This window comes from Crinia signifera, chromosome 5 (genome assembly GCF_055691185.1).
Source record: "Crinia signifera chromosome 5, ASM5569118v1, whole genome shotgun sequence".
NCBI classification, from domain to species: domain Eukaryota; kingdom Metazoa; phylum Chordata; class Amphibia; order Anura; family Myobatrachidae; genus Crinia; species Crinia signifera.
The window spans coordinates 67,912,765-67,937,399 of NC_139221.1; the positions used below are offsets into that span (position 1 = coordinate 67,912,765).

A 24,635-nucleotide genomic window follows, 5' to 3' on the forward strand; every position below is an offset into this window, starting at 1 on the left:
TTTGTGTTCAATCTCAGACACTGAATTTGATTGCCAAGCAATCACGACCATGTACATATTTAGTGCCAGTTACATGTTATTTCCCCAATAGTGCCAGTTACAACTGTAGCCAGTAGGTTTTTTAGCAAAAAATAAAAGAATATTTTGGAGACTATGGTTTTTGGAATACTTTGGATAACGGATATTTGGATAAGGGATACTTAATCTTTACTGTATTTGTTTCCACTGGTGCAACTACCGTTGGAACGAGAACAAAACTAGTGGCAATTTAGTTAAAGTTAAAGCTCCAGTTACTGTTTCATGATGTGGACAGAATTTTTAATATCCACTTAATATATGTAGCTACACCCATATGCATGCTGGCACTTGTAGTTCTGTAAATGCCAGTAAGCAAGAGGATTTATAGTCAATGCATGTTGACAATCGTAGTGACAAAACAGTTTACTCTATATTTTGACACTTTTACCATATAAACCACATACAAGGGGCATCAGGAAGAGCCAACTGTTGTTTAGCAATGGTTGTACAGTACTTTTCAGATGTGGGTACATTTCTTAGCTGCCCACCCACAGAAGACTGCTGTGGAGTAGATTAGGCAGATAGTGAATGTAAGCAATAAAATATATCCAGTTTTACTGTAATTTCTTCCACACCTTTTTAAGGTTTTGCAGACTGACACATCAGATGCAGCATGAATTTTGAAAGCACTGAGCTGTGTGGTGGTGGCTAGCCATGTAATGTGCCTACAACCATATATTCAAAATGCATTCTTCTACAAACTCTGGAGATGTAGGGGTACCACTAACTACAGTATTACCATGGAGAATATTTCTAGAAGGCAACCTCTATGAGCAATTGAAAAAATATATAACCCTAAGTCAGAACTGGCTTCAGACTCTATTTTCCACTGTACTTCAATTAGCGTTGTTCCCAGGTCGGCCTCTATCAGACTGAACACTGGTCAGCCTGGCAAAACCATAAGGATGTCCTTAGAAATGGGAAATGTACCTTTTAGGCAAACAAAGAAGAGGTCACTAAAGGGAGAGCTGTGTTTCCAGTTATAGTTCAGGGTGTGAGTCATGCTGCAGATCAGGATAAGGATCAGACTTTGAGCTACAGGTCAGACTGTGGGTCTGTCTCTGCAAGCATCTGACATACTGTATCACTGCTTCCCATACTAGAGTACAGGACTTTGCCCGTGCTGCACCCCTTCAGTGAAACGCACTCCCTCGCTCCATTAGACACTCCCTGACCTTGCAAAGCTTCAAAAGGGCACTGAAAACTCAACTATTCATCAAAGCGTACCCTTCCACTGCATAAACTAGTTGGTTCTCCGACCCCTTGCCTGTTTACATCCTGCTATCTAGCCACCACCCACTTGCTTGCACCTCTTGTAATCTGTCTTTCTCCCCATCCTACTAGATTGTAAGCTCCTCCGAGCAGGGCCCTCTTCCCTCCTGTTGTCAAAGCCTACTTCTCTTCACACTTCACTCACAGCTCTCCTATACTCAAACACTCAGTGGCCATCTTCGTCCGCATACTCATCTCCATCATTGGCATCAAGCCTCTTATAGTATGTTGATTGAGTTCTCACTACTTATATTTAAGCTGTAATGTGTATTGAACTGTGGCGCTCTTTAATCGTACTCTATTTTTGTTATTTATTCAATGTTATGCCAAGTTTTGTCTCCTTGTACTGTTCCTTTGTACGGCGCTGCGAAACACTTGTGGTGCCTTATAAATAAAATAATAATAATAATAATAATAATAATAATAACATCATTTGCTAGTTCCCCAGAAACTCCAGTCATCGTCTTTAGGTTTTACCCTGGTTTAATAACCTGGGTAGCATCTATTAAAACAACTGCATTACCTGGTTTCTTCTCATGTTTTACCCTGCTCGCTTCCTTGGTTAGATTAGCAAGGCACTGGACCTGGGATATATTTTGTTTTGGGAAACCATAAATAAGACCATAGTTAACAATAACTCAAGTTATTTGGGAAGTTTAAAAGCACCAACTCTAGCATTGGCTAGAAAAAATGACAGCTAACTCATCCTGGGAGATATTTCTCAATATACAGCATAGAAGCTATCTATATCCTCGGTGCTACTGTGTCACAGACTCTCATACATGTTTAATATGTGGACATTGGAATCCATCTTTTATCCTCTGAATGTGAGATTTGCATGACATTTTTGGAGACAAGTACAATTATGTGTTTCTAATCGCTTGCTAAAATATGTCTAGCTTTCCCCGAAGAGGGACATTTTAGAAGTGATTGATCATCTGTTTATATTGCTTATGGTAGTAGATTATTTTTATTATATTTTCTACTTGATTCTTTCTACATTGGTGTGAAAAAAATGCATCTCACGCTTAATGGCTTAGGAATATTCTCTGACTATTATCCTGTTTATAACCAAACTTTTTTATGTTCCATACAGAGCTAAAGCCTCTTTGCATAAACTCATTCAATTTTGTTTTGTGTTGGACAATTTTATTGATCCTCTACCAATCACATTATGCGTAATACATTGCCACTTTTATGCAACACTTGGTTTGAACTAAGACTATTGGAGGGCCCCATGAACAGTGATTGTTTGTTTCTTCTTTGCAGCTATTATTTATTTATTTATTATTTATTTATTTACAGTTTCTTATATAGCGCAGCAGATTCCGTTGCGCTTTACAATAGTAGACAGTGATAAAACAAACTGGGTAACAACAGACAGACTTGGAGGAAGGAGAGCCCTGCTGCAAGCTTACTATCTATAGACAAGATTACAATCTGATTACAAATCTGTTCTTGCATTATTGCTGCTTTGGCATTACCATAGCTGGGGACCACACATTGAGCTTGAGTTTACTTGCCTGATACAGTATGTCCCTAATCCAACTGACCCATTGTTATAATTGACCTCATCTTTTTATAGTATGCTAAGTGACACGTAACTTATTTCTATGTTGCAACTGTAAAGCAGCACTATGGGCCTTATTCTGGTTGGTGCGGAAATGTCCGCGTGCGTACGGCCCGCCGATGTTTTGTGTCTGCGCATGTGCAGAGGCATATCTGCGCATGTGTGAACGGAACGCACATCCAAATTCCGCATGAAATCTAAACACTACGAACAGGGGGTGGAGAGGGGCGTGAAGGGCTATTTGGGCTCATTACCATATGCATACGCCCCGCGTTTCATGGGCGTTTCCATGCAAACGCTGGGCGTACGCATGGTAATGCAGTCGTGACATAGGGGCAGTCGTAGGGGACATATGACATCTCCGGATGTCAGCTGCCCGCCCAGATCCCTGCTTTTGCACTGAGAAATGCCTGGTTGGTCTGAGGTTGCGGGACCATCGAATGATGGTGGAGGTTCCCTGAGATGGCGGAGGTGTATTCATGAGAAATACACTTGCGGTCCGTGCGGACAGCTTCTTACCGCGTACGGACGGAGTTGGCGATCCGTATGGAAGGCGGGGTTTAGGACGCACGGTCCTGGCCGCATATTCGGATCCGGCCGCACCGATCAGAATAAGGCCCTATGTTATTTTCTCTGTTTTTGTTGGACTAACATTTATTTCTGATTACTTTAGTTTTAAAAATAAAAATACTGTCTATCATGTTCTATTGGAGGTCCAAGATCAATAAATTTATGTAAGCAGAAACATGCTTTATACCAGGTATGGTGTGTACACACGGTGAGATTCCCTTGTTATTCAACTTAAGATTTGATTGCTCTGCAATCTTTGCTATCTCTGTACTTTTTGCATACAATGCATGCTACAGATGTATCGGGTCTCGTCCTTGCTGGCGATCCGCCAGCAGCATGCTGCTGGCGGATTGCCAGCAACACGGAGCCGCTATCTGACTGAGACGCGCGTGCATCCCCCACGCACGCGCGTCTCAGTATCCGGGCGGCGGGGCGGCGAGGCGGACGCATTACTGTCCGCCTTCCGCTCGAGGGGGCAGGAGGGACCCGAGGAGGCTGCAGGGGGGTGCGGTCGCCCAGTGTGGGCACCGGGCGACCGAGGGCAGCACCATACAGCAGCACCATACAGATGGCGGCGGGGCAGGGGATGGCGATGGCGACGCCATCGCCATCCCCTGAAAAGATGAGACCCGATACATCTGTATCTACATTTGATTTGCACTATATAGTCATTGCTGCCCTGTCTATCTGGGTTTCGATTTGTGTTGTCCCGGTAGCGTGCATTGGGATCGCAAGGTAAAAAACCTGTGTGATCTGCATGCGATCTGCATACTATCTGTATACGATCTGCATGCAATTTTGACTATATAGTCAAAATTTAATTTCAATTCTCACTGTGTGTACACAGCATTACTCTAGCAATACATTCTGAATACAAGACCAATTTCATAAATGTAGGGGGAGGGTCCCTAAATGACTTTGCTACATATATATAGTAGCATATGTGTGTAATAAACATGTAAACATTTTACAAAATGTAAAAAAAAAAGGCTAGATTTGACAAAATAAGTGGCTTGTTTCCTTTATACAGCCTATATGTACTTTTCTAAGTGGATCTCAGCTGTGTTGTCTTAACTCTAAATCTCTTGGGATGAAATAGACAGCAGATGGGATTAGGGCAGAGGGTGGATGCATATGACAGCAAACGGTTCCTTTAGACTGGGTAGAAGCTGTGAGCATTAGGAAGCGACTCTTCCCCCTGAGAACCAACTTGCCACTGAAGAAAGTTGAAAACAAGCCCTTTGAGAAACACTATTAAAATAGTTTAAAAAAATCGCATTGTGCAGATGATGTGCTGCTGTGTGTTTATTTGGATGCTAATCAGTTTGGCATCAGGGATCTGGGCAGGAGTCTTACTACTCCCTTATGTGATTTAGTTCATTTATTGACACTCTTTGTAAAAAAATAATGAAATATCATCTCTAATATATGTTTAAAATACAAATATGTTAATAATATATGATGATAGACGTTAGTAATATCATGAATAATGAACAATTAATATAAAAAATAGATTTTGTTAATTATACGTACAGATGGGTCTAGGTCACCGGTCCTGCTTTCAGCAAATAGAATTTACTAATCTTTGAGCACAGGCTCGGGGGGAAGAAAATCTTTAAAATATGTTATTCTAAAAATAAATAGGTACATTGACAAATAGAGTAACCTTCCTTAATTCTTATCAGTTACTTTTATGTAGTTATTACAAAATACCCAAATAAAAGTAAAGATAGATAGATAGATAGATAGATAGATAGATAGATAGATAGATAGATAGATAGATAGATAGATAGATAGATTAATTGATTGATTGAGAGACAATATAGATTTCATCATGATTGTAATTTTAACTTTTTCCTCCTCCATCCATATTATTTGGTTGTTCTTTAATCAGGTGAGACATTAAGGAGTCATTTAGGTCTCCATTACTTGCAGCATTATTAGAGCCAATGCAAATTAGCATGTAGTTAATACTGTAGTAGGGCAGTTACCGTTTGTATGATATCAACATAAGACCCAATGAATACATAACGGGGATCTCCTCTTACACATGCAAACGTGCATCATATTTCATCACAAGCCACCTAAATGGTGCACACAGATTTACATGGCAGGAACGTTAATCATTTTTATAAACAGATTTTGTTCTGTAAAACGGGACACCAAAAAAAAATATTTCAGGATATTTGAAATAAAATGCTAAAAATATACCTCAGTTGAAAGAAAGACTTCATAACAAAAAACAAGCTTATTTGTCGTACCATGCAATCTAGACCTACAGTATACAGTTATTTAGCATTATTATTATTATTATACTTATTATAACAGGTTATTCAGCAGTCAAACTTTTTACATTAGCATTAGCATTGCCTTTTGGTTTGAGAGGTAAGCTGCTGCTAGCCACGGGAAGTAATGATCCATGGGACACTGCACATTTTACAGTCAGTAGCTATGCATCAGTGGTACTCATTTACTAGCATTAGGGCTCATTTACTAACTGTGTTTTAGGTGCCAAATCTGTGCACCTCTGTGACTTCTTGTGCATCTATCTTGACAATTATAGAGCTCCAGATGCTTGTGGTTGCATTTGCTTTTATACACTGAAACACTATACACTGTCCTGTAAAACATAATCTACAGAAAAGAATTATAGTCAACTTTATTCTCTTATTACCATGCACTGTTTACAAGTCTCAGGAGAAAGCAGGGTACACATCAAAATTTCTGTAACCTAAATATATACTTGTTGTTATATAACAGTACTAAATGTGAGCAAAAATGGCAATGCCAAAACCAACCAATTAGACATCATTACAGTACTTTTCTACAATGAAAATGCACGTGCTGAGCTTATTGTTGATTGGTTAGTGTGAGTGACAAGATATCTGTCATTCACTAACTAGTAGTACATACTGTCGTAAATAACCTGCACAGTACATACACAGCTGTAGCACAATGGGGGTTATTTTGGTTCACTCTTTCTGACAAATTCCTTCTTAGATGGACAAAACCATGTGCGCTGCAGGTGGGGCAGATGTTACTTGTGCAGAGAGAATTAGATTTGGGTGAGGTTTTACTTCAAAGTGAGATCTATATTGCAGTGTTAAAATAAATCAGTCAGTATTTTCGTTGCACAGAAACAAAATAGCTCACCCAAATCTAATTATTTCTGCACATTTTACATCTGCCCCCCCTGCAGTGCACATGGTTTTGTCCATCTAAAAAGGATTTTTTTCAGAAAGAGTGAACCAAAATAACCCCCAATGCAAGGGATACTTGTAATTTTCCATACACATCTCATTATATGGGCTGTACGCCAGACCACAGGTTCTCAAAGTCGGTCCTCAGGACCCCACACAATGCATGTTTTGCGGGTCTGCTCACAGAATCAAGTTAAATAAATAGCTCTACCTGTGAATCTTTAAAAATGTGTCAGTCAGTAATGAGTGCACCTGTTGGGTGACCTGGAATACGTGAACTGTGTGGGGTCCTGGGGACCGAGGTTGAGAACCACTGCACTAGACCATTCCTCAGTCATTTATTTTTGTATTGCTTACAGTGACAATGATATTAAGACACATATTCTCTAAACAACAATAGGAATAATTATATGCACTTGAAAAATGGAAAACATATACAGTATGTCACTATTTTCTATGTAATAGGATCATTGTTATTTTTTACACTGTTGAACCTTGATACTGTACTTAGCACAATGTACTTTCCTAGCTGTGGCTGCCGCATTGGTACACTTGACTATGTGAATATTAGAAAAAAGTATTATTTTGCTATAATAGAATGCTAAAGAGTCTCCTGGCCCTGCTGATTTCTTAGTAAATCTATTTTCTCTCCCACAGAGAATGAAAAACAGAATTATCTACTAAATCTGCACCTGAGATATAACCCTGCTGACCATATTATCCAAACACATCATTTTACTTGAGAGGAAAATGGTGAGTTATTCAAAATGGCACTTTCCTTTTGTGCAGTGTATATGAATGTAGGTGACATTGTGTACTTATATGCAAATTATGTTTATAAATCATTTCTTTAGAGCTTATACAATGTATCTTAGTGCTAGAATTTTTCAAACTCTTTGCTAATGTTTAGCTAGCGACTGACTCGTTTGTGTCTCTGCCCTCTAAAGCCTTCGTGATACACTCTAATAGAAATACTTGGCACACATTTGTTACCTGGGGGAATAATAGAATTATTTGCAGAAGTCATTTGGCAAAAGAACATAAACATATGGTTTTGTTTTACATTCAGCTCTGCCAGTTGTGCAAAGTTGTTTGGAAGCTGTCGTCTGTATATGGCTGTGGAAATAATGTCCACATATACGCTGTGCGCTAGCTATACACTGTCTATACTTTGTATATACAGAGAGTTTAATATATTAGGAACAGCGATAAACTTATTTGTCAGAATCCTTTTGAAGTAAAGGAACCTGTTTGTAATGCTGCAACCAAAAACTCAAATACTAAGATTGGTTTAAATAATGCCATGGTAAAATGTGTCAGTGTCGTCAATAAATATACATGAAAGAACAACCTCTGTATAAGTATTACAGGTTATGCTCTGACTTGGTGTCTTAGCCATTTAAATAAATAATAGTTACACATGTGTTAAATATTTTATGTATGAATTGGCTTAATTCTTAAAAGTACAGTAATTGTATTTTCCTTAGAATATGATATACTGTATAGATTGGCCCTGCACTTTTTCTAAAGCAGTAACAACTGCCTTAAGTACAGTATATGCAATTACCGAGTCTTTAGCACACTGTAAAATAATCCATTGTGTATAAGACATTATTAGGTACTCTTTACCTAGCACGGCGCCCATCGCGGGCATCGCGGCCATCAAATGCACTAAAAAACGGGTGCGACGCGATGCCCGCGATGCCCGCGATTTCCCATAGGGATCAATGTTAAAAGTGTGATTGGACGCGATTTTACTGTTCAATGCCTCAATGCCCGCGATTTTTCCATAGAAAACAATGTTAAATGGGCCACAGAGCCCAAATAGTCCCCCTGAAGTCTGAAATGGCCCCCACAATTGTTAACGCCACCCCACGATCAACGTGAACCCGAAGCGTGGCGAGCGCAGCGAGGCCGCGAGGGGCGGCGGTACGCGTCCACCGACCTTTTCATACCCCCACTATCCACGTCGGCGTGGAGTTGAGAATAGAATAGTGTGGCGAGCGCAGCAAACCACCGCGCCCGAAGCGTGGCGAGGGGACGTGGATACCTTCACAGGCTTCACAGGTATCCGCGTCCCCTCGCCACGCTTCGGGCTCGGTGGCTCGCTGCGCTCGCCACACTATTCTATTCTCAACTCCACGCCGACGTGGATAGTGGGGGTATGAAAAGGTTATTCTCTTTTTTTAGATCTTTTTTGAGAGGTTTTTTTTGCTCTGCCGGCGGCCATGTTCCTGTGGTCTTTTAAGATGTCTGCGGCCACAGGAACATGGCTGCCAGCCTCAATGGCTACGTGGAGGAGGGCCCGGCAGCCTGTTCCCTCTTATCGAGGCAATGGCAGACGCTGGGTGGGGACGTCATGACGATGATGCCTCCCACCCACGCGTCTGCAGAGAGGAAGGAAGGCAGGCCGAATCGGGGGGCCGCAGCAGGACAGGCTGCGGCGCAGAGAGTGGAATTGAAATTACTGGAGCCGCAGCAGCACTAGCAGCAATAAAGGAGCCTGAGGAATAAAATACAGTAAGTTACATAAAAAAAAACAATATATCTGGTGGTGGTGTCATGGCATTACTTTTATATTATGCAGGGGGAGCAGCCTGTGGTGTCATTATTATTGTACAGGGGGAGCAGCCTGTGGTGTAGTGGCATTATGCCATGACACCACAGGCTGCTCCCCCTGTATAATAATAATGGGCTAACTGTGATCAAGATTTCCTGAATTGAACAGCAATTATCCATGTTCACCAATTGTATATCTGTGATACCCTAATAAGGGCTTATTTTATTCTTGTACCTATACTTGTACGTTTTATTTTATTTTTTATTAAATATCAAATGTTTAAATCGTTATTGATTGTATCTTAGCGCACACTGATACCCCCCTTTATTCCATTTCTATTGTCTGGGTCTTGCCTAACAGAAGACCCTTCAGAGGTGCTGCTTCTATTTCATTAGCGCAGGAAGGGGTCCCCCCCACATTTATATATATATATATATATATATATGTTTAGTGTATGTTTTTCTCTGAAACACTGCCATCTGTTGGCAGCAAGTGAAACTACACTTACTAGCTTTCTACGCAATTGCTTCGAGTGGGCTTACTAGTATTATATAAATGTATCCTGATATTACATATCATAGTTCCTGTTCTAATATTTAAAAATCAAATGCAAGGACCAATACTTACTAAAAGCACCTAAGGGCAGGTGGGTAATATCTGAGTTTGCTGCCGTGTAGGCAACAACAACTACTCTATCTTTTCATACAGTATATGTAAGAAACTAATGGGCAGATGTATTAAGCCTTAAAAAGAGATAAATGCAAGGATAATAAAGAGTGATCCATAATGTCGCTAAAGGGAGTGATAGCTGTCCTTATTCAAATCCCTTTTACCTTGTATAAATCTCCCACTTTACCAGCATCAAAGCAGCCCCAGACCATCACATTACCTTCATCATGCTTGACAGATGGTGTCAGGCACTATTTCAACATCTTTTCACTCGTTCTATTTCTCACAAATGTTCTTCTGTCTGTCCATAGCACTTTTTTTCACTGCCGTTTTGTGGGTAACATTTAATGAAGCTGCCAGTTAAAGACCTGTGAGGCATCTAATTCTCAAACTAGAGACTCTAATGTACTGGTCTTCTTCCTTAGTTGTGTACCGGACCCTCCCACTTCTCTTTCTACTGTGGTTAGGTACTGTTTGTGCTGTTCTCTGAATGGAGTAGTACACACCGTTGTAGGACATGTTCAGTTTCTTGTCAATTTCTAGCATGGAATAGCATTTATTTCGAAGAACAAGAATAAACTGTCACGTTTACCATTTCTCATTTTCTGGCCATTTTGAGAGTATAATTGAACCTACAAATGTAATGCTTCAGATACTCAACTAACACAAATGAAGGCCAGTTTTATAGCTTCCATAATGAGCAAACCCATTTTAAGTTGTGCTAACATAATTGCACAAGGGTTTTCTAGGGTTTTCTAATCATCCATTCTAATAACGCGATTAGCAAACACAATGTATCATTAGAATACTGGAGTGATGGCTGCTGGAAATCTGCCTTTATACAACTGCAGTATGTAGATATTCCTTTGAAAACCAGACATTTGCAGCTAGTATAGTCATTTACCACATTAACAATGCATAGAGTGTATATCTGATTAATGTAATGTTATCTTCATTGAAAAAAAAAAAACAGTGCTTTTCTTTCAAAATTAAGGACATTTCTAAATGACCCCAAACTTTTGAATGGTAGTGTATATGCAGTGTCTTGCAAAAGTATTCACCCCCTTGGCTTTTTACCTATTTTTTATATTACAACCTGTAACTGTTTCATCTGAATTTTATGTGATAAATCTGCACAAAGTAGTCTAATTTGGCGAAGTGAAATGAGAAAATTTTATATAAAAAATACTTTAACAAAATAAAAATCTAAAAATTGGGATGTGCATATGTATTCAACCCTTTTACTATGAAGCTCCGCAAAAGATCTGGTGGAACCAATTACCTTTAGAAATCACATAATTAGTGAAATGAAGACCACCTGTGTGCAATTTAAGTGTCACATGATCTGTTAACATAAACACACCTTTTCTGAGAGGCCCCAGAGGCTGCAACACCACTAAGCAAGAGGCATCACAACATGAAGACCAAGAAGCTCTCCAAACAAGTCAGGGACAATGTTGTTGAGAAGTACAAGTCAGGGTTGGGTTATAAAAAAAATCTAAAGCTTTGATGATCCCCAGAGCACCATTAAATCCATTATCTTCAAATGAACATGGTACCACAACAAACCTGCCAAGAGAGGACCACCCACCAAAATTCACAGACCGGGCAAGGAGGGCATTATTCAGAGAGGCAGCACAGAAACCAAAAGAAACTCTGAAGGAGCTGCAGAGTACCACAGCAGAGACTGGTGTATCTATGGGACCACAATAATCCATACACTCCATAGAACTGGGCTTTATGGAAGAGTGGGCAGAAAAAAAACATTGCTTAGTGTTAAAAATAAGAAGGCACGTTTTGAGTTTGCCAAAAGGCATGTGGGTGACTCCCCAAATCTATGAAGGAATGTGCTCTGGTCAGAAGAGACAAAATGTAACATTTTGGTCACCAAGGAAAATGCTATGTCTGGCAAAAACCAAACACATCACATCACCCCAAGAACACCGTCCCCACAGGGAAACATGGTGTTTGCAGCATCATGCTGTGGGAATTTTTTTCAGTAGCAAGGACTTGGAAACTGATCTGAGTTGAGGGGAAGATGGATGGTGCTAAATACAGGAATATTCATGAGCAAAACCTGTTTCAGTCTGCCTGTGATTTGAGGCTGGGACAGAGGTTCATCTTCCAGCAGAACAATGACCCGAAGCACACTGCTAAAGCAAAACTTGAGTGGTTAAAGGGAAAACATTTAAACATGTTGGAATGGCTTAGTCAATGCCCAGATCTCAATCCGATTGGGAATCAGTGGTCAGACTTAAAGATTGCTGTTCACAAGTGGAAACCATCCAACATGAAGGAGCAGTTTTGCCTTGAGGAATGGGCAAAAATCTCAGTGGCAAGATGTGGCAATTTCAAAGAGACTTATCCAAACCGACTTGCAGCTGTAATTGCTGCAAAAGGTCTTTCTACAAAGTACTGACTCAATGGGGTGAATACTTATGCACGCTTACGTTTTGTGTTATTTTGTGCTACAATAAAAAAATAACAACATCTTCAAAGTTGTAGGTATGTTCTGTGAATGAAATTATGCAAACCTTAAAACAATCCATTTTAATTCTGGGTTGTGAGGCAGCAAAACATGAAAAAATGCTAAGGGGGGCGGGGGGGGGGGGGGGGGATACTTCTGCAAGGCTGCAAGGCACGGTATATATAGCTAAGACAAGTAGTAATAAAAAGTGTGTCATTATGTTGGCAATTAAGAACAGTTGGTATGAACTCTGGCCGCATTCATCAGTGTCAATGATGCCACTTGCAGAGTTACACGAAGGCATAACACACAGTAGTAGTAGTACGTTTATTTATAAGGCGCCGCAAAGTGTCCGCAGCGCCGTATATAGCAAACAAAAAACAAATGACAAGGTAACATACAGGGTGTGTTGAAAAATACAGTATAAATAGGGGTATAGCTGGTAGAAATAAAATCAGCATCAGTTCAGAAGTAGGTGTCAAAATTGTCGAGGAGACTGAAGATGAAGTAGAGGAAGGGAAGAACAGGACAGGAGGACGGGTGAGGTAAAGAGGTAGGGTGAGTACGTGAGGCAGGAGGACCCTACTCATAAGAGTTAACATACTAAAAATAGGTGGGTTGACGAACGAAAAACAACAGGATAAGTAGGAATGGAGTGGAACGGAGGCAGGATAGGAGGATCAAAAGAGGTTAGGAGGAGGGATAGGCTAGTCGAAAAAAGTGGGTTTTGAGGGAGCGCTTGAAGGAGGTAAGGAAATCAGAAAGCCTGATGGGTGGCGGGAGGTTGTTCCAGTGCAGGGGAGCAGCGCGAGAGAAGTCTTGGACACGGGAGTGGGAGGAGGTGATTAGGTGAGAGGTCAGTCGGCGGTCAGCGATGGAGCGAAGAGGACAGGAGGGAATGTGGATAGAGATCAGTGAAGAGAGGTAAGGAGCGGTGGAGGAGGAGAGAACCTTGTAGGTGGTGGTGAGGAGTTTAAAGAGAACTCGGAAAGGAATGGGGAGCCAGTGAAGAGATAGACAGAGGGGGGAGGCGGAGGTAGAGCGGCGGGAGAGGAAGATGAGCCTAGCAGCAGTGTTAAGAATGGTTTGGAGAGGTGCAAGGCGGGTGAGAGGTTGCCCAGAGAGAAGGATGTTGCAGTAGTCAAGGCGGGAGATGACAAGAGAGTGAATGAGAATTTTGGTTGCGTCAGTGGAGAGGAATGGTCTGATGCGTGAGATGTTGCGTAGGTGAAAGCGGCAAGAGTGTGAGAGAGCACGAATGTGGGGGGTGAAAGAGAGGGACGAGTCAATGATGACACCGAGGCAGCGTGTTTGGTCAGTGGAGGTGATCTCGGTTTCACCAATGCTGATGGAGATAGTGGAAGAAGAGGGGATGTTCGGGGGATGGAAGATTAGAAGTTCAGTTTTAGCCATGTTTAGTTTCAGGAAGCATTGGGTCATCCAGGCTGAGATGGCCGTGAGGCATTCGGAGACCTTGGACAGGAGTGATGGGGATAGGTCGGGGGAGAAGAGATAGATTAGGGTATCATCAGCATAAAGGTGGTAATGAAAACCATAGGAGCTGATGAGGGTGCCCAGAGAGGTGGTGTAGAGGGAGAAGAGGGCCAAGGACTGACCCTTGGGGAACACCGACTGGCTGCGGGGTAGTAGGAGAGGAGGAGCTCTGAGCTCTGAGTGGAGACGGAGAAGGAGCGATCGGAGAGGTATGAGGTGAACCAGGAGAAGACCGTGCCAGTGATGCCAAAGGAGCGGAGGGTGTTGAGCAGGAGAGGCTGGTCAACAGTGTCAAAGGCAGCCGACAGATCAAGCTGGATGAGGATAGAGAAGAGGCCTTTGCATTTAGCCGATGGTAAATCGTTAGTGACTTTGGTCAGGGCAGTTTCAGTGGAATGTAAAGGGCGGAAACCGGATTGGAGGGGGTCTAGAATGGAGTTAGCAGTAAGGTGGCTTAGGAGACGATTATAGGTCAGACGTTCTAGGAGCTTAGAGGCAAAAGGGAGGAGGGAGATGGGCCTGTAGTTGAATGGAGAGTTGGGTCCAGATTTGTTTTTTTGAGAATTGGGGAGACAAGAGCGTGTTTGAAGGAGGAAGGGAAGATCCCAGAGGATAGGGAAAGATTAAAGAGGTGAGCCAGGTGAGAGCAGACTGACGGACTGAGGCGACGGATAATATTGGAGTGGATAGGATCGAGCGGGCAGGTGGAGGGAGAAGCGGATTGAAGGATAGAGTGGACTTCAGCAGCAGTGGTGGGGTAAAATGAGGACAGGGGTTGGAAGGAGGTGGAATGCTTTAGAGATGAATAGGTCATGGATGGCAGGGAGTTTGTTGCAGATGGATCTGGCATTCCATAGTGCACAGGAAAGAGGGGGGTGGGTTGTGTATTTATGTGGATAAGGTTTTGGGGATTGCAGAAGCGAGGGGGGGTCGTTGGGAGGGTGGGGGTGCGGGGGTGAGTGGTCAGGATAGGTATGGGATGGGAGGGGGGAGGAGCGGTTGGAGAAAGTGAAGTTGAGAGATTAACAGCCATGAGGACCAGAGGTGAGAGGGTAGGTTAGTGAAAGCAGACAGAGGGATTTGGGGGGACAGACAGCGTCTGTAGTATATTTGCGAGGATGTGGTAAAAAACAGAGTGAGAGAGAAGGTAACAGGCAAGGAACTACTGTCAGAGAGGAGACAAGTGGGTAAAATCAGGTTGATTGAGTAATCCAATTAAGTATGAAACAACAAGTGAGAGGATGAAGGGAACAGAGAAGGTTAGAAGTGAGGCAAATGTGAGCAGGCGTGAAGAGGGAAACAGAGTGCATGTGTGGCAAAGATAAGAGAAAATAATAGTGAATGAGTAAAATGAAATACAATGTTGGAAAAAATATAGATAAAATTAATTAAATGTCAAAATTGAGCAACAGGTTACAATAGGATAGAAAGAAGATGAATATATTACAATAAAATAGAATATGAAGATTTAGACTGTGTTCAAACTCACCTTTTTCAGTATTCTAACTCACCTGCTTCAGTTTCCAACTCACAAGTCACTTAAGCTTCACTTTAGTCTGCAAGCTTCCCTCTCAATGAGCAAGCTCCCAAATGAGTTATGTCCCTCCTTATATAGTATGTCAGGCCCCTGTTACACTCAGCTCCTCCCCCTAATCTTCCTTGACACCTAGATTTAGCTCCTCCTCCTAGTATCTGTTCACACCTAGTAACAATACACTATACAGATACAGGCACAACCAAAATCTCACATTAAGATTTCTCCCTCAAAATTACAGTCTCTATATAGAAAGACAGATAAAGAATACAAGACAGACAGAATGCAAGATAACTCACCTGCTTCAGTTTCCAACTCACAAGTCACTTAAGTAATCAAGCTTCACTTTAGTCTGCAAGCTTCCCTCTCAATGAGACAGTCTAGAGCATGGGTCTTCAAACTGTGGCCCTCCAGATGTTGTGTTCCAACATGCATTGCCACATTTTTTTCCTATAAGAGTATGCCAAAACTGTCAGGGCATGCTGGGATATGTAGTTCCACAACATCTGGAGGGCCACAGTTTGAAGACCCATGTTCTAGAGTCTTCAAACATGTTGGTTATTTTCTATGCTTACTCATCATACACTACCTTATGATGATGATCAACCAAAAACAATATCATAACATAATCCACAACCAAAACATAACAGTATAGTAGAAAAAAAGGTCCACAACAACGCACAAGCTACACACAAAAAAAAAAAATGTTTGTAGAGGAGAAAAGGTGAGGATGGCCCAAATATTACATTAGCAAATATGAAAATTAGAAAGTTGATACCAAGGATAATCTTGTAATAAAACAAGTGCTACTGCAAACATAGACAGATAAGGGTACAAAAGAGATGAAGTAATTGGGGAAGAGAGTTTAGGATAAAAGGAGCGAATTGACTGCAAAGAGAGGAAGAAAGTACAAGAAAAAACATAAATGTTATATAAAAAGTATTTATACATGTTAACTACAGAATATACAGTAGTGGATTTGACCTAGGGGCTGCAGGACTGTAGCCACCTCTGCTCACCCCCCCCCCCCCCCCCCACCAGTAAAATCTGCCACCTCCAGGCACTGCTTGGCCATGACTTCCCATAGAAAGCTTACCCTGATAGTCACAGGCGAGCAGACAGTCCCAGAGAGGGACAGTGTATTCTCCCCCTGGGACTGCGAGTCCACCTGCAATTACAGAAATAACGCTTCTCATGGGAAGCCATTCCCTGCTATAATTTTTTGCTTAGTCTGGCTTCTATGGGCTGCAGCTAATGCAGTTCATAGAAACCAGACTGTTTAGCAGTGTTGGAGTTAAGCACGTCTTCTGGGCATAAGCCCCACCCCCATTGCCATTGGACCTAACCAGGCATCCCATTGGTATCAGACATCAATTACTAGAAGGGCTGGAAGAAGAGGTCTGCAAACTCACTGGCGAGACAGTTAAAGAGCTGCCACTGCTTATATATCATATAGAGGAAACTATATTTTATGTAATAGAACCATACTGTTGATCCAGATCCAGCATTGGGTATAATTAGAGCATGCTTTTGTGGTGCAAAGTCAGCTACTTTATGAGTAAACCAATAATTGATGCCTGCAAAAATGAACATATCAATCTACAGATGGAGTGCCTCTCATTCAGCGCGGGGAATCACCAAAATGCCCCAACTGGCAATTGCCGGTGGAGAGGCACTCCATCTGACTGGGACATGCAAGCATCTCACATGCACACGCGTCCCAGTATTTCGGCTGTGGGGGATACAATCCCTACCTGTCTCTGCTTCAGGGAGACGGGAAGGAATAGGGGGTGCGAGGGGCTGTGGGCACTGATGGGGGAGTGGCATGGAAGCGGCTGAGGGCGGCAGTGGGCTCCATCTGAAGTGGACATGCGAGCATCTCGTGCATACATGTCCCATTCCAGCGGCTGGTGGTTGCCAATTTGCCGGCCAGCACCCAGCTGAATGAGGCTGGCTCCATCTGTATATAGCCTACCCTGCTCAGATTACCCTAGGACACAATAAGGATTACACAGAGTTAGACTATTAAAACTTGCCAGTTGTAGGATGCATTGTAAATGTTGGCACTTTATGAGGTTTATGTACTAAAATGAGAGTTCTAATGAAGATGGGATGTTGCTATGGGCAACCAATTAGATTATATCCATTGTCTTCTAGAAAGGTGCTAAATTAATAAGAATTAGATTCTGATTGGTTGCCCATAGCAACATTGCATCTTAGTAAAGAAACCCCTATATGTGTTCACAAATAATCCACCGTGTACAGTGCATAGTGGCAGTATGTACATAACCAAGAAACAGCACTGATAACCTATCTGAATTAGTCAATTTGGTGTGAACAAACAACATAGCGACTTAAAAAAAAACTTCTGTAAAGGTATTTTGCTTACTCATACCAGTATATACATTTTCAGGATATCAGTTTATGATGGGGAACAGATAACAGTTCTGCTGTCACTTGTGAGAATGGCACAAGGCAGAATATATGAAAAAGCCCCCAAAGAGCATTCTGAGGGGTATTCAATCTGGATTATGACTTTTGGGATGCTCTTGACAGTCAAAATCATGACCGCTGGGTTCCGACATCAACTTGACAGTCGGTATTCAATGTTCCGACTTTCGAGTGATGGAACAGCTGTTTCCAACAATACAGATTCGCCTCCATAGGTAGGGGAATCTGTCGCAGGTGGGTCCCGGCTGGCATAGCGAGTCCCGGCCAGGTTTGAATACTGAACTGCCGATATTTCCAATTGTTGGAAATATTGGCAGGGATTGACATATCACAACACCACTTCATTCTGTATCACCAACATTTCACGGTACCGATCCGATCATTATTGGTAGAGTTTGAGAGTCTACATTCTGAAGCATTGGGCGCATCACCAGTGCAGAACGCACTCAAGCAGGGTTTTGATGCCACCTTATAAATAACTTACTTTATTTTTATTGTCAACAAGGCCAAACATATCGATCATCATGTAAAGAACAAACAAAACATTAAATATGAGATGTACATGAGAGGCTTAGAATTATTTTTAGCAGTAGTTGGCTGTTAAATACTTGGAGAAAATTCTTTAGTAAATAGCATTAGGAATGAGCATTAGTTTGTAAATGGAACAACATGATTAAAAGAGGTTACATAGCATCTCGGCTGCTTTATAGCAGGGGTTTTATATGTGTCCCTAAATGTAGGTCATTTGCAAACATAAGACAAACTACACGAAATGCTGAACAATTATGAATATCGTGTCCATAATGGATTTCTAGAAGAACAATGAAACAAGCAGATATTTCAATAAAATAATTTCTTGGCATTTACTTGGGTTTGGACAAGTAGTAATTCTTTTCAGAATTGAGGCACAGACTGCTTTTAATTTTGTCTGTGGAGTTGCTTGCCATAAAAAACACAATAGATAAATAGTATATCTGTGCATAATATATACAACGTTCTGGAGTTGTTTATCTCAATAGACTATAGTAATCAAAAGTAATGAACCTATTATGTGCAGGACCTTGGAGAGCATAGAATGGCAGTAAAAGTGTGGCACATAAAAGGTTTATTAAAGGAAATTAAAGTCCATCATTGCCACACCTGCTCCCCTATTATAAGTCTATGGCAGGTCAGTGCCTTCAATCACAACTCAGCAGCACAGAATAGATCATGTTTCCTATTACATTTGCTTCCACAAAGAGGACACTCAGTTTCACATCTTCAGTGTGCCCACAACTCTATAACATGCTGCATTACATAAAAACAAAAGACAATTTTAACAATTACACCACATTGTCTGATAGTGGATTCTAAACATTTTTCATGTTGTGTTCTAAAACAATACTATTTTTATTCTCTATTTTGTCATATCTTAGGAGACAGAATACATTTAATATTTTAATGTTGTGCTTTCACTGAAAGATCTTTTATTAAGGTAGTTTACAAATTAAACCATTTAAAATATGGTGCTCATTAGAGATGAATATAGCAGTCAATCCTTTTTTTTTTTGCAATGATTTTGTTTTAACAAATTTATGTGCAAATGTTTCTTATAAATGCCCCACACTGCATATATGTTTTTTTATTTTATTTTACATTAGTTTCCTATAGAATAATTTTATTAGCATTCTATAGACCTTTTTTAAACCCATTTGGGCATTTTTTATGCAATATTTAACTTATATATATATAATTATATTTAGGTTATATTATATAAAATTGTAATCTACTAATTTCTCGCTCAGATGACTTAAAAATAAATTACATGTGTAGATTTAAATGGATGAGCGCCACCTAAGGGCTAAATTATCAATAAAATTTGTAGAAATCGTTTTCTATTGGAATAAATATAAATTTAAATCCACAAAATATGTAATAAAATACATAATGTACAATACTGTATATGTAATGATCAACCATTGGACATTTACTAGATTTAGATACTAATAAAATTGCAGTATTAACTTGTAAATTATAAATTACATTAACCATACAGAATAATTATATGAGATTGGTGATATTTGCTGTTGTGATAACACTAAAACCTGAACTGAATGAAACCTGATGTATCTTTATATTATTGTTAAATGTAAGTATTCATACGGATAATTTACCCACATTTGTCTAAATGAGAAATGGAAATATACTGTATATATATATATATATATATATATATATATATATATATATATATATATATATATATATATATAGGAGTAGGCAAAGAAGCAGACAGCGGCACTCTGGGAATTTTCAAAAACGTATATTAGTGCAAAAATAGCATACCAACGTTTCGGGGCATAAGGTACCCCTTTGTCAAGGTGCACTGTTCACCTTGACAAAGGGGTACCTTATGCCCCGAAACATTGGTATGCTATTTTTGCACTAATATACATTTTTGAAAATTCTCAGAGTGCCGCTGTCTGCTTCTTTGCCTACTCCTGCACAACTGTTCCGGAAGGCACCTGGGTCCCTGACCAGCTGGGGGAGTGCCAGGTCAACACACACCTTGCTATATATATAAATATATATTTGGGCAGCACGGATGGTGTAATGGTTAGCATTACTGCCTCACAGCGCTGAGGTCATGGGTTTGATTCCCACCATGGATCTAACTGTGCAGAGTTTGTATATTCTCCCTGTGCTTGCATTGGTTTACACCGGGTACTCCGGTTTCCTCCCACAATCCAAAAAATATACAGGTAGGTTAATTGGCTCCAACAAAATTAACCCTGGCATGTCTGTGTGTGAGTGTACATGTGGTAGGGAATATAGATTGTAAGCTCCACTGGGGCAGGGACTGATGTGAATGTTCAAATATTCTATTGTAAAGCGCTGCAGAATATGTATGCGCTATATAAAAAACTGTTAATAAATAAATAAATGATAATAAATATATTGTAGTTGCGACTGGTCAGTACTGTTTAGCTGATGTTTCCTTTTATATGTCACATTAACAACATGATGACCACAATGATTAATTGTGAAAATGTAAGACAATGTGAAAATGTATGCTGTATGTTACCAGGGCTGCATTAGAAAGTGTACACAATCTGGTAATACATGAGAAATGAAAGATAAAATATATAATAGCCTGGAAAGTAAACTCTGTCCATTGATACGTTGCCAGTAGAACGGATTGGGTGACAGCTGCAGCTAGCCCAATCCACAATGGACTCTGTTTACCTTGTGACATTTATACAAAAAAAAAAGTGTATAAATGTTTCCATATCTTAAATGAACCTAAGATAGGAAAAAGTTAATATTGTTAATATTGTCTGTTATCAGCGTTTTCAAAAATGTTGTATGTAAGGTTTAGTGGTATTTACTGTATGTTAAATTTCACATAACAGACAGAAATTATTTTTTCAGTAATATATATATTTCTATTGTCATATACTGTAGATGGCTGTAGATGGAGAAGATACACATCTATGCATACTCTCAAAAGAAATTAAGGGTAAGTTTCTATAGTCTTTCATCAAGGAACAAGTTTTTTTTTTACATCTGCTTGAAAGTAATAGAAAAATGTATCCTAAATAGATGCAGTGCAGATGTCATGCTGTATATATATGTGTATATACGTGTATATATATGTATATAAATAGTTTTCATTTTATTTAAAGGGTAATTAACAAGTAGTAGGACTGATGGTGCAGTTCAGTATTTCCAGAAATAAGGGATTATGATTACAACAGCTAAACTCAAAGTGTTAATAATTAATTACATATCATGGATCCTGCAGACGGAAAAGCAGCTACTATGTAATATGAATCCTGCTTTTACTCCCTATTCCATGTTCCTTGTGGTTCCGCTTTTTGGACACGTTACAGATTTATCATGCTTAATAGTTATCCTGTGTACATTGAATACAGCTGCATGGATCTTAACTAAATGGATTCACCTGTCCTCAGTTACGAAGTGCCTACATTTATAGTATTCTTCTAACAAGGAAAGTCATGCAACACTAGACAATTCTCCATAGTATTATTACATTAGTAGACCATACCAGAAGTACAGATGGAGACCCTGTCATTCAGGCTGGGACTGGTGATGGAATCGCCAGCCGCCAGCCTTCACCATCAGCCGCCAGCTGCCGGAAGGGGGCACGCACACACAAGATGCTCGCACGCCTCATTCCGACTGAGCTGAAGCAGAGATGGGCAGGGTTCCTGGTCCCCACTGCCAAGTGACTGGGATGCACGTGCATGTGAGATGCTCATGTGTCCCCAGCCCTGCAGAGGTACTGGCAGACACAGGGGGATTTAGCTACACGCACCTAGGCGTCCCAGAACTTGGGACAGAACTGCAGCATTGGGGCAGCATGAGTATTGAGTTTGTTTTTTTTCTTTTGTCTTGCTGACATTCGGACTGAATTATTAGTATTCATTACCAAACGCAGAACTGCCCAACTGTTTAACTGCTCCCCTGAGAGCCTAGTAGTGCTGCACAATATTACACTGTGATTACAGAGCACCGAGGCCACACAGGCCGCTTTGTTCTTCTCCTCTCTATTTAAATTGGCAAACATCCCCCATTGAACAACAGGATGGGGAAGACAAACACCGCGGCAGCTGCAGCCAAACTTGAGAAATATGCCCGTACACAGGGCAATACCTCTCAGACCCCACTTGGTACCCCATCAACCACCCCGACTAAGGATAAAAACTCGCAGAATATTCCAGACGCTACTCTCCAGCAAATATTAGAAGCTATATCCAGCAGTGAACAGCGGCTGTCAGACAAAATACAGGGGGTGCAGGCCGAAGTTACTTCAGTTAAAAACGAAATTACTGCGCTTAATGACCGTATCAGCCATGCCGAGGCCAGAATCTCAACGTTAGAAGATTCGAACAGACAATGGTCCACTAAAGTTGATCTCCTTGCCAACCAGATAACCGAAATCCGGCTTAAATTGTCTGATATAGAGGGATGGTTAAGAAGAAATAATTTGCGATATGTGGGCTTACCTGAGCATGCCATAGGAGGGGGCGGCGGCCAATTTTGTTGAAGGCTGGATGATTAATACCTTCGGGAAGGCTGCACTTTCTAATCAATTCTTGGTTGAGAGGGCCCACAGGGTTCCATCAAGGCCATTGCCACCAGGCGCTCCTCCACGCACCCTGATTGTTAAATTTTTGAATTACCGAGATAGGGACACTATACTCAGGCTGATGCGTACCCGAGATCAACTGGTCTACAATGGCAGCAAGATATCGATATTCCCAGACTTCGCACTCGAGGTGCAAAAAGACCGTGCTAAATTTACTGAAGTCAAGAGGCGACTGAGAGAATGTAACCTGAAATACTCAATGGTCTTCCCCGCTAAGCTGCGGGTTGTCCTCAACGGGGAGACTGTCTTTTTTTCTAGGCCCGAAGAAGCGGCGAAATGGTTGGACAGTAATGTGCCAGGGCGGCAACAACTAGCTAGCAGATAGGACACTGGGCAAGATGGACTGAGTGTTATTCCACTGGGGAGCTTACCTCGCTTTGAGTAGCTTAGGGTTCTTTAGATAGCCCCCAGACAAAGGACTTATTTGTTGTGCTTTTTTCCCTTCTTTTTTTTTCTCCTTTCTTCCTGGGGGGGGGGGGGGGGGGGGGTGTTTGCAAAAGTATGCCACCACAGGGCAGGTATACGGGGAGGGGGGTGGGAGGTGTGGGTGGGTTTGTTGTTTTATGTGGTAAATGCGTAACTAGATATGCTCTCTTACAGTACGATGGTCAGGAGGGTACTTGGTGTATTAGGAACGATAAAGGAGGTGTACTCTCCCAAAAGTTGCGAGAGGGGTCTCGAGATGGAGGAACGAAGGGCCACTTGTTGGGCTACAATTACGTAATTAAGTAATGGTTAAGATCTTAGCATGGAACATCAGGGGAGCCAATGATAAGATCAAATGCTCCCTGATCCTAGGTCAGCTTCGGAAATTGAAAGCGGACATTATATGACTGATAGAAACGCATCTTGTGGGAAATAAACTTCTATCCTTGAATAAACCATGGGTGGGTAAATCCTATCATGCTCCCTTCTCGTCCTCCTCTCGGGGTATCTCTGTACTTGTCAGGAGGTCTGTCTCGTTCAGCTGTGACAGGAGTATTCTGGACCCAGCGGGACGATACATCTTCCTGGATTGTAAGGTCAATGGTACTGAGATGTTGATGCTCTTTGTGTATATCCCTCCACCCTTCAATTTTGAAGTATTGACAAAAGCGGCTGAGTTCGCAGCACTGTCACAATGGAAGCTTATTATATGCATGGGAGACTTCAACAATGTTCTAGACACAAGTTTGGATAGATGGAGCCGGAGGGGGGGGAGTAAACCTAAGAGTAATAAGAGTTTCTTTAACTTTGTCCAGGATGTTGGATGGGTGGATGTATGGATGGCCCGTAATCCCTCTGCTTTACAATTCTCATGTTACTCTGACTCTCACCAGACCTTCTCAAGGATCGATTTGGTATTAGTTTCCAAGGAGTGCACTATGCAGGTGGAGGGCATAGAGTATGGGGCTAGGGGTGTCTCTGATCATTCCCCATTATGTTTGACTATTCGGGAAAACAGGGATATAGGTCAAAGGTTTTGGAGGCTGAATACTAGGTGATTGCACTCCCTGGGGCAGGAATGTAACCTTGTAGGTCAATGGGTAGAATTTTGGGAGACAAATCGAGGCACCTCCTCTCCATCTATTGTATGGGACACTTTCAAGGCGTATATCAGGGGCACATTAATTAAAGG

The 24,635-nt window shown here is 41.2% G+C and overlaps 1 protein-coding gene across 7 annotated transcripts in view; it reads left to right on the forward strand.

Annotated features, from left to right (window-relative positions):
* ST18 (ST18 C2H2C-type zinc finger transcription factor) overlaps positions 1-24,635 on the forward strand; it is a 248,881-nt gene that overhangs the window by 108,587 nt on the left and 115,659 nt on the right. For all 7 annotated transcript variants that reach the window (XM_083187401.1, XM_083187400.1, XM_083187397.1 and 4 more), the window contains exons 2-3: positions 7,348-7,443; positions 21,310-21,364. In XM_083187401.1, coding sequence (XP_083043527.1) covers positions 7,441-7,443; positions 21,310-21,364 — 58 coding nt within the window. In that variant the 5' untranslated portion in view covers positions 7,348-7,440. The remainder of the gene's footprint in view (positions 1-7,347; positions 7,444-21,309; positions 21,365-24,635) is intronic.